Raw genomic sequence first — 16342 nt, forward strand, 5'->3', positions numbered from 1 at the left:
TCACTCTCAGCTCTAGATGTTTGTGTTGGAACTTTAAGGACTCTTAGGTCATCTAAAGACAGTGACTTCCTACAAAGTGACAGAGTAACAGAGAATCCATAGTCTTCACTAATTAAATGCCCTTCTGGCTAATCTTATTAAATCAAAGCACCTCCTTCATAATGAATGGAAGAGATGACCCTGTGCTGAGATTGCCCGGCAGACCATGTGGGCTGAGAGGCAATCGAGTTCGTCCAGCACTGAATTGGGTCATTGATGACAGGACTGAGGCTCCCTGTATCCTGATGAGATTGAGATTGCCCCTGCCCTGGGGAGTCCCTTCATAGGGGAGCCTTGTCCATGGAAGTTTTGGGATGGTATTAGAGTCCTTGACTACAGCAGCCTCCCCTGTGGATCTTTTTGCAGCAATGCAAACCTCACAAGAGGCCTGTGTGTGGCAGCAATGGCAAGACCTACCTCAACCACTGTGAGCTGCATCGAGACGCCTGCCTCACTGGATCCAAAATCCAAGTGGATTATGATGGGCACTGCAAAGGTAAATGTGTTATCCCCATAGGTAATTCCACTACCGGGAGCCAGGTAACAGATGTGTGACCTCGCTTCCAGCAATCCTTTTTTCCCAGACCTCAGCCCCACATTCGTAGAGGCTACCCAGTGGTTTGGAGATGCTTTGTCTTAGTGCCCCTAAGCTAAGAATGCCTTGGATGGACTAGGCCTCTGCCTAGGGTTTCCTGCCTGAGAATACCAGGCGAGCTTTTAGCATTGTCTTCATCTGTAGAGGATAAGGGAAGCACATCAATAATAATAATAAGGAGGCGTTTAGATGCTTTCTGTAGGCCAGAGAGATAGTACAGAAGGAAAGGCACTTGCCTCACAGGCTGCTGTGGTGGCTACAACCCTGGTTGAAATATTCTGCATCACATTTGTACCCCCAAGCACCCCAAGGGATCACTCCTGAGCACAGAGGCAGGACTAGCTCCTCATACCATTGGGTGTGCCCCAAAAACAGACTGAAAAGATTGTTTTACCTTTCTAGAAAACAGGTAAGTTTCACATTTTCCAAATTGTCTGAATTTGGATGGACACCTCTCAACCCTGGCAGTATTCTGTTTCTCTGTTTGGCACCCAGCTGTTATCATTGGAAGAAGAGGGAGCGTGTCCCAAGCTTGTGGCTAATTAGACACCAGATTTGCTCGGCCTTGAGTTTCCCTGAAGAAACAAGAAACTTTCCTACCTGTTGGGTTCCACTCCATCTCCCTTTCTATTAAAGACTCCTTACGAATGCTCAAAGTCCAGGCACCCACAATCCCCTTCAACCTGAGAAAAAAGCATCAGACAAGACCTCTCACTGACCTGAAAAATATCAAAGGAAACAGAAATCACAGTACTTGGATTCTGGATGAAGGAAAGAGATAAACGGATGAAAAGTTTACAGATGCTCCCCGTCCTTATGCAGTTTTCTTATTTTTCACCCTGCATGATCTATCCTCCCCTTTTGTTTTGCAGAAAAGAAATCTGTAAGCCCATCTGCCAGCCCAGGTAAGTTCCTGTTTTTGTTTTTCACAGTCTTCATCTTAGGGATGAAATTCCTTTCATGGGGGAAAATTTTTGTTCCATAGTAGCTACCCAAGCTCACAAGATCTTGTGTCAGAACCTGTGACCCAGAACTGCTCCCGCAACACAGTTCAGAAGAGCTGCAAAACTGTGCTTTTTGTGCAGAAGTCTAAAGCAGTTAGTTGGGTACCTCAGTGCTATTTTTCATTTTCACTGAAAAGTGATTGAACGAAGACAGGAAACCTATTGCATCCCTGCTTCAGTGTTCCCTGAGATGCACAACTTTTTTGAAAAACATTTTTCCTGTTGCCCTTTCACTGGCCCTTGCACAGCCCAGCACATGTGGCCTCCCAGGAATTTCCATTTGTCAAGGCGCCCCCGTCCTGCCTCCCTTTGCACCTGGCTCTCAGCCCCTCCTGCTGTCTCCATGTGTCTTAGGACAGCTGTCCAGAGCAAGACCAACCCAGCTTTTCTTGGCCACACGTCTGCCCCCTTGTAACAAAGACTAATGCAAATGGTGTAAAATTTCAAGTTAGAGAAAGTTGTTGGCAAGCCAAGCAGATAGGAGAAGGAAAAGCTGAAAGAGAGAATCAGGAAACCAGTGGCATAAAGGACAATGATCTTCTCATGGATTCTTTCATTTTAGCTCTTCTTGGAGCCAAAAGAGCTGTCCTGATGATTCATTGTTCAATCACTAGAACTTCCTAAAGTAAATGGAAGTGTACTTTATTTTTCTATTCTACATCTTTATTTTTATGTTTTTTTAGGGGGATCTACTCTCATTTTTGCTCTGGGCTTAGCCCCTGGCTCTGCAGTCAGGGATCATTCTTGGCAGGGCTCAGAAAACCGTATGTGGTGCTAGGAATTGAATCCAAGTGTGCTGCGTACAGGGCAAATGCCTTACTGATGTATTGTCTTTACAGTTTGTTTCTCAATCCTGAATCTTTATTTTTTAGGAACAGGCTTAGACACTTTCCAATGTGTGTGTGCCATTGTAAAATTGCATGATCCTCATTTCCCTGAAGATGACGCGTGCAAAGCCCTGGGCACATGGGGGTGCTGGGTGGAACCAAGGCCCCTTCCCAGCTGCTGACTCACCGCCTGTTCTTCTCCTGCAGTTGTGTGCTACCAGTCCAACCGTGATGAGCTTCGCCGTCGCATCATCCAGTGGCTAGAAGCAGAGATCATTCCAGATGGCTGGTTCTCTAAAGGCAACAACTACAGTGAAATTCTTGACAAATACTTCAAGGTAACCTAGAGTTGGGTCAGCACCAGAGCCAGGAGACATTCTTCTCCTAGTGCCTGAACATCACCCCAGACTACAGGAAAATAGAAACCCATGTAGAATCCCAAAATGTTTCCTCACCATAGGTGAAAAGTGGGATAGTGGCCTTCAGGCCAGCTTGACCAGTGTGAGCGTAGCCACTGAGTCTCAAGATCTGAGGTATGTTTGTGACTTTTTGGGCAGTTGAAACTGCAAAGGTCTTGAGGAGCCTGTCCATGAGAAATGTGGCCAGGCCCTGGTCTCCTGCCTCATGTGGCACCTTGTCAGACTTGCTGCTGGTCCACAGTACCTTCTTATCTTACCCGGAAGCAGGCTGCTCAGCTTCTTGCCTGCCCACGCTGCCTTTTCTGAGTACCTTAAGCAACCACAGCTTACAGAGTTCTTCGCCATTGGCTGCAATTTCATGGGTCCAGTATTCTTCACAAACAAACACATTACTGCTTCCTTCCTGTTGAGTGGAAGAAAGAAAGATTGTTCCAGTTGGGGACAGGAGATATGCTGCTTTCAAAAAGAAAAGTGAGGGAAGAAACTGTAGTTGGTGATGGAGATCTTTTGTGGCATGGAGATCTGTCAGATACCTGCAAGCAGTTACTAGAAACTAATAAGAGTGCTTTTCCTGTTGGTTGACAAGAAGAGAGATGTTGGAGCAGACGAAAATACAGGGCTTAAGGTGCTTGCCTTGTATGCGGCCCACACCAGCATCACTTTTGTTTTCTGTCGTATTGCTCCTCAAGACCTTTGCAGTTTCAACTGCCCAGAAGAGTCACAAACATACCTCAGATCTTGAGACTCAGTAATCCTGAGCGCCAGGGTCAGGAGTAAGCTCTAATCACAGCCAGGGGAGCCCTAACATCCCCTCCCCTCAAAAAGCCCACAGGTGTATAATACACATGTGTACATTACATGCAGAGATACAATACCACACATAGAAGCACATATGTCCACACACACCAGCCGCATACAGAGGTATGCATGTCCACGGGCACTCATTGAGGTTCCCGCCAGGGAACTTCCCATATGGAAGCCTCTCCAGGTGGAGTCTGTCATGATTCTCTCCATGCACAAAGGACATGTCTTAGAGAGCACACACTTGACATGGAATGTTCATGGAAGGAGAGTCAGGTGCTGTGTCATTCCCTTATCCCTACATATATGGAGAGACTTGCCCTCCAGAATTCCTCACATCCCGGAGAACCACTTTGAAAATAACATGAGGGTGTTGATTCTTTCTCAGAATAACAGGATGAGGCAGGTTTAGGGCAGGAATTTTGTAAAAACAATTTTTTCTTTTTAGGAAAGAATTTACTCAGAGCATTCGATATGCCAGACACAGTAACAACAAAGTCTCCAATGGAGACGTTACTGGGCCCGCTCGAGCAAATCGACGATCAACGGGAGGGCCTTTACCTTTACCTTACCTTACTCAGGGTTCACTCTTGGCAGTGCTCAAGGGACCCTATGTGATATTGGAGATCTAACTAGGGTTTGCTGTGTGCAAGGCAAGCGCCTTAAACTCTGAACGTCTCTCCAGCCTCAGGAAAGAATATGTATCTTGGAATTTGATCAGAGTTTTGAAATCGACATCCTCCTGCTGCAGACCCTCATGTCCCAAGTGGCTCAGGTCTCAGCTTAACATCTTGCCCAGGACATAGACAGTCCCTACTCTTCCCTGCATCCTTGCCTCCAGGTTCTGAATCACCAGCTGGTCTCAGGACAACCTGCACTGGACAGTCCCAGACCCTCTCTGTCAAGGCAGCAGAGGAAGTTGAGAGGGGGTCCAAGGCACCCCGTGAATCTGCTGGTACCCACTGCCTCTGACTTCTCACTGAGATGGTTGTGTAGGATACTAGAGTAGCAGTTTAAAGGTGAGAGCAGTCCAGGAGCTGGAATCAAGCACTAAGAAATGGTGTCGTGATTTCCAACTCGAAGCTCAAAGTGAGCCTGCTGATGCTCCCAGCAACTCGACTCCAGAACTGAGACCAGTGCACAACTAGGAGCTTCACTTGAGTTCTTGGGCAGAGGGTGGTAGCTGTTCTGAAATCAAAAACAAAGCCAGGATGCTGGCATGCCGGTGGCAGGAATGGGCACCTCTGCTTCCAGTGCAGGCCTGGGTCAGTTTCCTGCCATGCTCTAGGTCTTTGGAAGGCTCCTGGCCTCCACCAGGCACTTTCATGCTCTCTTTCAGCTACCCTCTGGGCTCTCTGGGGCTTTAAACCCTCGTCAGTCTTTGGGGCTGTAGGTCAGGTAGAGTTGGAATGTGTCCACAAACTAGATCCATGGGAGATGGGCCAAACCTGCAGTGGGGCAGAGGAGGTACTGGGGTCGTACTGATTACCCCTGAAAGACATCTTCGTCCCCTTTCTAGAACTTTGACAATGGTGACGCTCGCCTGGATTCCAGCGAATTCCTGAAGTTCGTGGAACAGAATGAAACTGCCGTCAATATCAGCACTTACGCAGACCAGGAAAACAACAAACTGCTTAGGTGAGCAGACTGGGGCATGGAATGGCAAGGTCCACCAGGAGGCCAGACGATGGGAGAATTGAACCCCTTCTGGTGCCAGTGGGAAGTAGAGAGCTAATTAGGAGGCTACAAGGGGTGCAGTGCTCATCTGTACGTGAGCAGCCTGGCTTTGGTCCCTGCACCTTGCCAGGATAACCCATGGGCATGCTGGGTGTTGCCTCGGAACAAGCCAAAAGCAGAATAGGAATTCTGACCCCTCATCTCACCAAATACTTATTGTTTGGGGCCAGAAATTGCAATAGAAAAATGTAATTTTAAACTTAATTATCAAGATTACACCAGAGCGAAGTTGTTTCTGAGTTTTGGTGATTTTTTAAAATGGTTAATTTTCGGAAGGTATTACTTTAAAGAATTGTTTAACTCTAGATCTGACACAGCTTTCATTCTGATTTACAGAATAATCGTGCTATTTTATTTATTTAGAGTCATAATAATCATAAATATAAGCATATCCCTCTTTATCCTGTCTTTTGTTATTGGTCCAGAGTAAATATTTCAAAACAAACAGTTAAAAAACTCCCGGACTGGAGAGATAGTTCAGTGGGTAGAAGCTTAGACTTTGTCTGCAAGAGGCATGAGTTTGATCCTCATGACCCCGGAGCAGTGCTGTAGTGACCCCAAGCACAGAACAAGAAATGCAGGAATGCCTTGGAGTTGTTATGGCCCCAAAACCAAACCCAAAAGGAAAACTAAAAAGAAAAATAAACCCTCAGGAATTTTTTCTGTGTTCTGTATATTGGTAAAACTTAAAAGTAGGCAAAAACACCTCCTTTTGCTCAGAAGAAATGCCTACAAAGCATGAAACCCAGTCTAGAAGTTTTCTTAATAATAGTCCATGGGTTTAAAGTATAACCTTTCCAAATCCTTCATATTTTGATAGTCGGAAATTAGATACTGTTTTACAAGTTCAGTCTTTGAGCCTCATAACATGCAAGGGAAGAAGAACTCTCTGTCCTTTTTTGCAGATGAGAAAACAGGCTCAGAAAGGTTGAATAAATAACTCTAGGACATTTGGGTACAAAGTTACTGAGGCAGGGTTTAAATCCAGGCCAAGAGAGAGCTTACTCTGCAGCTTCACAGAGTCTCTCCAGAAGGTTGGTCTGAGCTCCAGGCTCTTTCCACATCTCACCTTTCATCTGTCCTCTCTTTTCTGTTTTGCTTTCCTCTTTGTTTTGTTTGTCATATGCTATGGGGAAACGCAGTTGCTAGTGGAAGGTGAAAACGTTTGTCAAAGTACACAACATCAGCCAGGAAACTTTAGTCCTCTTGGAAAGAACATTTGAACAGCTTGAGTGATTTGACATCCAGTATCACAAAAGTTTGGATGCTTGTGAGAATCAGGGTTGGTGATGGTTTTAGGGCTCAGAGTAGAAGTTTCTCTGTTAATTCTCTGTTAATCGCCTGAGGAGGTCCAAAGTGTATGTTGTTTGGCCGAAGGCTTTTTTTTTTTTTGGTCTTTGTCCTCAGGGCAGCTGCTCCCAGCTCTGTGCTCAGGGATCTGTTTCAGTGGTATTGAGGGACCATGGGGTCTGGGGATCATGCCCAGTTCTCTTGCAGGCAGAGCTTGTTCTCTCTCCAGTCCAGCCCCAAGTAGACGTGATCATGATACTACGCCCTTTCTTCAGGAGTGAAGCTGAATTCCTCGACATGTTTCTCCTGTGTTTTGTTTCAGAGGGCTGTGTGTTGATGCTCTCATTGAACTTTCTGATGAAAATGCTGATTGGAAACTCAGCTTCCAAGAATTCCTCAAGTGCCTCAACCCATCCTTCAACCCTCCAGAGAAGAGTACGTTTAATTTAAGAAATAGAAGGAACGGTAGGGGCATTTTGAGCGGGCCAGGTCTTTTTCAGGAAAAGGGGACTAGTGCACAGACTACAGTTAGGTTGCTGTGTTCCGCAATCACAACTAAACTGTTGCTCCTTATTTCTGGCGCCAACAGAATGTGCCCTGGAAGATGAAACCTATGCAGATGGAGCCGAGACTGAAGTAGACTGTAACCGCTGTGTCTGCGCCTGTGGGAATTGGGTCTGCACAGCCATGACCTGTGATGGTAAGTAGAGTCTCAGCAGGAGAAAATAGTGGGGAGAAAGCATCCTTCATGAAACCACAAGGACAGAAGTCGGGGCAGGGAGCAGCGATGGATAACAGTTTAGTGACTGGGAGCATCTGACACTCAGACTTCAATGGCCTTCCCACTGGACAGCAGGAGGGACAAAACATTTATCCAAGATGTTTTAAGTTCCAAAGTAGCTCCAAAGGTTTCGAACTAAAGAGGTTCAAGACCTAAGATTAAATGTTAATATGAAACTGGAATAGAAATGGTAGTAAAGAATGTAAACACTCAGTGAGAACTATGTGTTGAGCACCCTTCTAGCACTTTCCATATTACTCTGCTTCCTCTTTATGACATCTTAAGAAATGCTCTATGTAATTGATTTCAGGTGGCTAGAAGACCGAATAACTCCTCCTTGCCATCTACAACAAGCAAAGGAAGTATCCAGGGACACTAGAGAGACAGTACAGAGAGGGCAGGGTGTGTACCATGTGACCTACCTGGTTTAATCCCCTGTATCATAAATGGTCCCTTGAGCTCCGCCAGGCGTGATCCCTGAGCACCGAACTAGGAGTAAGCCCTGAGCACTGCTGGGTGTGGCCCAAAAACCGAAAAGAAATATTCATTGATCTTTGTATTAATGGAGTCGAGTAACATAGTAAGAAGAATGCTACCATAGTGGAGAATGGGTCAGGGAATGCGGGGAGGAGACAGATGTCAGATGTGGTTTAGGGATGGAGGATGGACACGGTGAAGAAATCACAAACATGTTGGAACTTTTAAGAATCCATTAGAGCCCTGATCTACAATAATACTAAAATGACCCTAACACCAGGTTGCAGAGCAGTGCTTGGACCAAACCTAGTGGTGCTCAGAGTTAACTTACTCCTGATTCTGCTCAGGAATTACTCCTAGAAGTGCTTGGGAACCCTGAGCAGTGCTGGAGCTCAAACAGGTTGGCCACATGCAAGGCAAGTTCCACAGTTCTTATGCTCTTTGTCCATCCCAAGAGAGGACTCTTGAATGAAAACAGCCCTAGGAAAAACCTAGGCACTAGGTAGCTTGGAGATAGGATGCTTGGAGATCTTGCCGGGTCTGCAGTAGAAGGTGACCATGGCCTTGGAAAGAAAGGTCTTTTGATAGGCACTAAGACCCAAATTTATACCAGCTGGGATGAAGCAAAATGGTATCATCAAGTCCACTGAGGCAAGAAAAAACAGGCTACTTCTGGGATCATAGTCAAACTCAGATAAGAAGTCAGAAATCAAAGACCAAGAAAAAGATTTCTTTAAGACAAGAAGCCAAACAAGACGAACAGTAGGGAGGGGTTTCAGCACTGCTTAGGGAATCAGAGCCTCCAACTGCCCAGGACCAACTCTCTTGTCAGTGAGGGAAGGTAGGAGGCCAAGCTAACTTAAGAGACAAGTGGAAGAGCAGGAACAGACTGTCCTGAGACTAGAATTGCCTGCACGTTGCTGAAGTGTGTGGCTTAAGATTAAGCCACAGTAGCCAGGTCAAGTATCCTGTAGCTGAAGTCAAGAGAACATCTCAGAACAGAAGCCCGGCCTATATCAGCAAGGAAGCTCATCCTCTTCAACCCCTTGCAGTAGCTCTCCATACAGAACTGATCCATTTGGCCTGGTGAAGGTAGCTGTCCATTTCTGAGGCCTAAACTGCTGGCGTCGTTCGGCAGAACTGTAAACATAATTATCTGGATGATCAGCCCCATGGGACAGTGCCCATCTCCACAGCCTCACATCCATGTTCAGCTGTTTCTCCCTCCTTGGATGGCCTAGATTAGAGCCCTGTGTGGCTACAAAGAGGAATCTAAATGGTGCCCTAGAGATCTCATCACATGAGATCACGTGTTTATGAACCATGGGCCTGAGAGGACATTGTAGAGGTCAATTCCTTCCAAGGCATTTTTAGGTCAATCTGGTTGTAAATTAAGAATCCCAGTTGGGGCATGCCAAGAACTCTACCCTCTGTACTATTTCTCCGGCCCTGTGGATTTTTTAAAATCACTGCAAATTTATTTGTGAGCCCTTGCTAGATGCAGTGGTTATCAACTCTGGCTGCATAGTAGAATGACCCATCGCGCTGGTGTCCAGGCCCCACCTCACAGCAGTTAAACCCACAGCTCTAAGAATGGAATCTAAACAGTTGTGTTTTGAAATGCCCTCTGAAACTCTTAAGAATAGTTGAGGATCACTGCTTCAGGGAAAGCTCCTGGTCAGGATTCAGATTTGCTTTATAGTTTGTGCTTCAGGGTAAGTTCCTCTCATTGATGTTTTGGAACAATTGAAGGAAGTAACGGGATCCTTGGTGAGAGGGGCCGGAGCTAGAATACCGCAGGTAAGGCTTGTACACGGCCATCCCAGGGTTAGTCTCCGGCACCCCGTATTGTCCCCCAACCCTAGCCAGGAGTGAGCTCACAGCACTCCCAGGGGTGGCCCAACAAACAAAGGAGAAGGAGAGAAACAAGTTGTGATGCTTGGCATACATAGTTGTGGTAATATCTACTAAAAGCAAATTTTGTGACGCTTTGGCTTATTTCCTTATGTCAGATTGTGCTGAGCCTTCGTTCTTTTTTTTTTAATTTTTATTAGTGAAACACCATGAGGTACAGTTGTAGACTTACAAAGTTTTGTGCTTGGGTTTCAGTTATATAATGATCTAGTACCCGTCCCTCCACCAGCGCCCATTCTCCACCACCAATGATCCCAGTATCCCTCCCACCCCCCATTTCCCCCATCCCTCACATACAAAAGAGCACCCCTTAGATTAACGGCCTTGGTTCTTCTTACAGGAAAGAATCAGAAGGGAGCGCAAATGCAGACAGAGGAGAAGACCAGACTCCTCAAGGAGTCCCAGAAGCCCCAGGTGAGTTGCAACCTCTGTGATCATCCCAATATTGCTCCATCCCCCTGGACCTGCTACACACACACCCTGCCCATTGCCCCAGAGATCCAGAGGACACACTCTTTCCAATATAATAGGTTTTGCATGATACCGTTTCAATCTGGTGGAATATACCTGCTGGTAAAGTATACTTTGATTCTGTTTCCTTGGAATCGCTAGAGGCCAGCAGTTCCCAACACATGCACGGTTCAGTAAAATTATAAGAATCATCTAAGTGGTCATTTGCAAGTGAGTTGAAAGTGAATTGCACATGAGTAGGAACTCGTGGAGTGTTGCCCTTCCTTGTCATCATCCATGCCCAGACTCAGACTAGTAGACAGTGGGCTCTCAGTGAGTGTGACATGAGTAGCCAAAAGGATTTAAGTTAAAGGACAAGCTGGTTAGAGAACAGCTTCAGAAATTACCGATTCCATCTCCTTACCCATATGTGCTCCTTGCAAGGGAGTTCTGGGATTTGTTTGCCATTGAATCCTTCATTTAGCACAGTGACTAGAATTGCCACATGGACTTGCTAAAATTTTGAGATGAAATACTTGACTTGGATATAAAGAATTAGTAATATGAATTATAACCTCAAAATAAATTGATGGTTCTTTATATGTATTTCATCACTCATAGAATTTTTTAAGCAAAAGCAGAATCTCCACGTCTTTTGTTTTTGCATGTTTTAGCCACCTCAAGACTTCAGTCTAATCCATGGAATTCAATAAGAATAGGAATTATTTTTCATCAGAATGGAGAAATGATTAGACATTGAGAGGTGAATTATAATAGCTCATCATTTTTAAGCGTCTGTTTATCTGCATTCTCACAGATGTAGACACTTGCAAGGTTTGCGTATGAGTGGATCTCGGAACTGCCAGAAGGGAAGTTAGGAAGTTGGAAGGCTAGGGGTACATTTCGGTCAAGAGTATGCATTCAGGTGCTTTGCAGCAAGTGGAGCTTAGTCCTGTGGGCAGCACCCAGAGGAATTCTAATTCAGATCAGCCATTAGCTGATGCCCTGGCATGTGTATGCAGAGAAAGCCCTGCGAGTTCCCTGGCATGTGTATGCAGAGAAAGCCCTCTGGAAAAGAAATACAGGTGCTGGCAGTAACAACCAGGACAGTGAACCCGGAGCTGTTAACTCCAGGGCTCTGGGTGGGGCCTGAGCAGTGTCCACTGAATTTTGGACACTATTATTGTTGTTTCCCTACTTATTATTTTTATTCAGATATAATTCACTTACCCTAAAATTCACCCCCTTAAAATAGTCTCCAGATTGCAAACTCTCACCACAGATTTATTTCAGAATATTTTAATCATTTCAAAAAGAACCCCTGTAGCCATTGAAAGTCATGCTACATTCTTTTCTTCCCAGTCCCTGGAAGCCACTCATCTCCTTTCTAACTCTACGGGTACCCTGTAAGTGAAATCATAAACATTACAGTGTTCGCTGTCTGGTTTCACATGTTTAGTATAGTTCTCTCAAAGTTTATCTTTGTTCCATGAGTCAGTACTTCATTCCTTTTTAAGGCAGAAACCTTCTTTGGTATGACTAGCCATTCATCAGGTTTATTCAGCCAGTCATTAGGTTTTTTCTTGTTGGCTCTGATGAATAATACTGCTGTGAACCTTGTACAGATTTTTGTATGGCCATCAGTTCTCAAGTCTCTTGAGTCTAATTCTATACTTCCCCCATTGAGGAACTCCCAGTGGCTACACTGTTTTAAATTTTTGCCAGCAGTGTTCCAATTTGCCCACACCCTTACCAACATGCCTTACTGTTATTTTTTTTATTCTAGCCTTTGTAGAGTGGGTGTGACATGGCATTGCATTATAGTTTTTATTTGGATTTCTCTAAGGACTCACGATGTCGAGTACCCTCTTGTGTGCTTATTAGTCAGAAATGATAATATCTTCTTTGAAGAAACATACCACTTGTATAAGAGATGGTTTTACACTCACATTGTGATTAAAGATATCAAGGCATGGAAAGTTTCCTCATACACCTACAGCCCTCCAAAGAGCAGACAGACCTGACTCGAGTTCAGGAAACTGCCTCTTAACACTTCTGGACTTGGATTTAACTTCTGGTAGCACATCCGTATATGCTACATAAAATGAAGCCTTTCCTTTACCCTGAAAATGGGGGAACAGTATTTCCTGTCTGTTTCTTAGAAGCTCGGATGGGGTCCAGCTCTTACTTTCCTGACAGTGCTGACATGAATTTATGAGTAGTAAGATGTGATCCTCTTCCTCACATTGCTTGCCGTCCACAAAGGAGGCAGCTAGTAAACGGAACTAACATCCACAAAAAACATTTGTCTTTCTGTGCTTTATAAATTCTGTGGTGCTCAGGAGGCCTGAGAGTCTCACTGGCAACTCTCAGCCACCTGCCCAGAGGTTCACTGCAAGGGCCTGAGGATGTAGTGCTATCAGGCCCTGTGGTGGTGGGGGTGGGGGGATATCCAGGCTCCCCCAGTAGTCCTAAGCCCACATCTGACAGTGCTCTGGGGCCTCCCGAGCCATACCCAGCCATGCTCAATGGTTCATGGGGCACCTTACTAGGAGTGGGCCTGGCTACTATATTGTCTCCTAGCCCCAAAAGTCTTAGGGACTGTATAATGGCTAATAAGTTTTCAAATGTTTCCATGACTCTTTACTTTCTCTTGTGTTTGAAAGGAAACAGCCGAAAAGACCAAAAGGGTGAACACCAAAGAGATCTGATGCAGAGACATCTGGAAAACGTGTCTGGACCCTGGCACATTCTTTTCCTGCGCTGAGTCCAGTATCTGCAAGTGTCTGCTACAGTCGCCAAATCACCAGTATTTGCTTATATAGCAGCAAGTTTTATTTTGTCTGTTTGTTTTGCAATAAAGGAAATTGGGTGGCCAGTTAGGAGGGGGAGAGGATCATAGCCTTCATGTCTAGGAGTGCTTCGATTGAGACATTATGAATGGTGCTGGGGGCTGGAAAGTAAGAAAACTGCATCAGGTTTGGGAGAGGAACAGATAGATCGAGACACCCTGGGGTCTGCCACAGCTATAAACATGCTGCCGTAGTGCGCGTGATGCCAGAGTTCAGTGGGCCGTCCCTGGAAGAGGTGTTGGTGGGGCAGTGAAGATGCACTCCCATGCCAGCTCTTTCTGTTGCCACCATATAGCAGCCTCAGACATCTTTCCTTCTCGTGGCCCCGACTATGGCCTCGGGATACATAGCCATCCTGCTAGCTACCCAGAGACCCTCAGATCTGATGGGATTTCTGAGAGGCTGAACTCAGATGAAGCAAATACTTGTTTACTTGGATCCCCGTGGACACCCAACCAAAATCTTTCAATACTTTTTACCAAAGGTGCTATTTTTCTGTAAAACTTTGTTTGGGCAGGTTGACTTCATTTTACATTATTATCATATTATTGTTGTTATTGTTTTTAAGGTTTGACTTTTTTGGCTAGCATTTGTAATTCTTTTTCATTAGTCCTACCATTTCAAAGGTGGAAGAGCTTGGAGGTACTTCCTGATGCAGGGACCACTGTACCCCCAGACTCTTCCCTCCCTGCTGCCAGAGCTTGCCCCCCCCCCCCCGACCCCAGCAGTCTACCACAGAAGCAGTGCGTGCCTCCGACAGGAGCCAGGGGAAGAGGCAGGATCATACAATGCTTTCAAGATCCAAAAGCTCTTTTTAATTTCCATTTATTCTGAGAAGTGCATGCAAATTTGTATTCCAAAGGGTGGAGACAAGTGCAGCTGAGCAAGGCTTAGATACGCAGCCTATTCATCTGCTTACCTTGAGCTAGGACAGTAACCCCATCCTTGTCTCTTCAGCCTGTTTCTGGGTCTCAGTGTCCTCAATAAGCAGGCAGGTAGGAATGCATTACCCTCTTGATTTAAGAATTGATAAATTCTATGACTAGTCAAGAAGAAATGAGGTCCCTATGATATCTCATCCTCTCCTAGGATAATTGAAATACTATTAGAACAAAAAGAATTAAGTTGTCAAAACAAAATGACCAAACTTGACCCTGAGGAGTTCACACAGGTGGTACTGTGATGTAGAGCCTTTAGGGCAAAGCCTGCTCTTCGTCTTTGCAGCTCATAATTAACCTCTTCTTGCCAGCAGAAATAGCTTTCCTTTGAGAATGAAGACAAATGAAGGCTTCACGTTTCAAGAAAGAAATGTGGAAATTACATCTTAAAAACGATTGAGGAGAAATCAATAATTCCTGTGTCTTTTGACCTTATAATTTTTAACCCCACCCAGTGTCATGTGTAAAATGCAATTGGAAAAGAAAACCAAGATAAAAAATTTGACGTAAGATCTCTTTTCAGAAAGCAGATTATGGACCACCAAAGGGAAATTGTGCTGAAAATAAGATTCGTTCTAAATCAGTCTCCTTATTCTGCTCAAGGAGAACATCCCACTTTGTTTAGAGTTCTGAGCTTTTATCTCTGATCCCACTTAAAAGCTGTGTTCAAAGAGAACCTCTCTCTGAAGTACATCCCACAATGCATCTCCCTGTCCAAGTGCCTTGGAGAAGTCCCAAAGCATGGCTTGATCAATTGCCAGCCCTTGTATACTAAGGGAGAAAAGGCAGGAGTACAATTTTGTTTAAAGAGAGAAGACAGAGTGACCCTCACATATTCCATGTAGAACAGTGGTTCTTTTCCAAGAGTAACCTACCCTGCGGCATTGAATTCCCAGGAACAAATCTGCATTTCTCCTATAAAGAAACTTGTTGCACCATAAAGTCACATAATCTGATCATTCATGGAAAGCTGCTTAATAATCTAATTTGGGGAATTTTGCTAGAGCTTTGCTTGGAGCAAACAAATTCAAAGCTGGGCTCAGAATTTCTGGCTGTGAAGTATATGCAGAGACTACAAGCTTCCTTGGGCTGCTGTGTGTATTACAGCATCTGCCAAGCTTCTTTGTCCATGGAAACATGTCATGATTCTGGACTCCTTCACTATTTTTGAAAGATAGAGCTCCTTCATGGGCAAAGCAGCCCCTGTGGGCCAGACTCAATGTCTTTCCTTTCACTTATGTTTTCAAATAGTCGTATTTCAAGAAATAAGTTTAAATAGGTTTCTGTTGCCTATGTGTTTGTGAAATGCATTGTATTTGGTAGGCTTCCATATGCATTTAACTTGTTTTTGTATCTACTGGTTTCGGGTCCCCCTCCCATTTGGATACTATTGATAAATAAAGAAAATGAAAACAATGTTAATTGTATTGCTCTCCTTTACCCTAATCCAGGCTGAATGAATCTGGGAGCGTATTATCCATTTGCCTCATAAAAGAGAATGTAGGTTTCAAACCCTTAAAAGAGATCTGAAGAATTTCTCCGAAGAAAAAATACTTGGAATGAAGCTGAAATTTTAATTTTTAGATAATCAGCCTATTAATCTGTGACTTTTATCTCTTTTTAAAAATTTTTATATTTGTTTTCTTTTTTCATTCCTCACCCCCTCAGGGATCACTGCTGGTGTTTGGGGGCAGAGGTGTCAGGGACCATATGGGAGATCGAACCAGGGTCAACTGCTGCATGCAGTGCAGGCGTCTTACCTGCGGTACTCTTGTTCCAACTCCAAGATTTCTTTGGTTTTTGTTTTGGTTTTGTTTTTTAAAGAATCCTGGTGGTGGATCTGGGGAAGAAGGTGCTGAGAAGCCAGGGAACATTTCTGTACTGGGAAAAGGTCAAACTAAATGATTCCCAAGGCCTCTGGCTTTTGTAAAACAAGTGGCATCTAACGAGACTAGCTGCAGGTGAACCTGGAGAAGAAGTGAAACAAACCTGGGGAGGTGCTGGGGCATTCCAGGGTCAGGTTGAGTCATCTTGGTAACGCTCACCTGATACCCAAATGGCCCAAAAAAGACATTTCCAAGTGGACTGAATGTTGTTTAATGAAGACCCTCTGTTCTATTCTATCTAGGAGACACCTAAGATTTGCTTTCCAGCATTTTGGTTGTGTGTGTGTTTGGAGGAGGAGGGGAGGGAAGGGGAGAGGGTTGTGGCAACACCT

At 44.8% G+C, this 16342-nt stretch overlaps 1 protein-coding gene across 1 annotated transcript in view; it reads left to right on the forward strand.

Annotated features, from left to right (window-relative positions):
- FSTL1 (follistatin like 1) overlaps window positions 1-15540 on the forward strand; it is a 61566-nt gene extending 46026 nt beyond the window's left edge. Inside the window, exons 4-11 of the mRNA XM_056109346.1 lie at window positions 406-535; window positions 1507-1539; window positions 2673-2803; window positions 5205-5323; window positions 7035-7147; window positions 7302-7412; window positions 10225-10298; window positions 13001-15540. Of these exons, the coding sequence (XP_055965321.1) occupies window positions 406-535; window positions 1507-1539; window positions 2673-2803; window positions 5205-5323; window positions 7035-7147; window positions 7302-7412; window positions 10225-10298; window positions 13001-13045 (756 nt within the window). The 3' untranslated portion in view covers window positions 13046-15540. The remainder of the gene's footprint in view (window positions 1-405; window positions 536-1506; window positions 1540-2672; window positions 2804-5204; window positions 5324-7034; window positions 7148-7301; window positions 7413-10224; window positions 10299-13000) is intronic.
- The last annotated feature ends 802 nt before the right edge of the window (window positions 15541-16342 follow it).

This window comes from Sorex fumeus, unplaced genomic scaffold, assembly GCF_029834395.1.
Source record: "Sorex fumeus unplaced genomic scaffold, SorFum_2.1 ptg000265l, whole genome shotgun sequence".
Lineage (NCBI taxonomy): Eukaryota > Metazoa > Chordata > Mammalia > Eulipotyphla > Soricidae > Sorex > Sorex fumeus.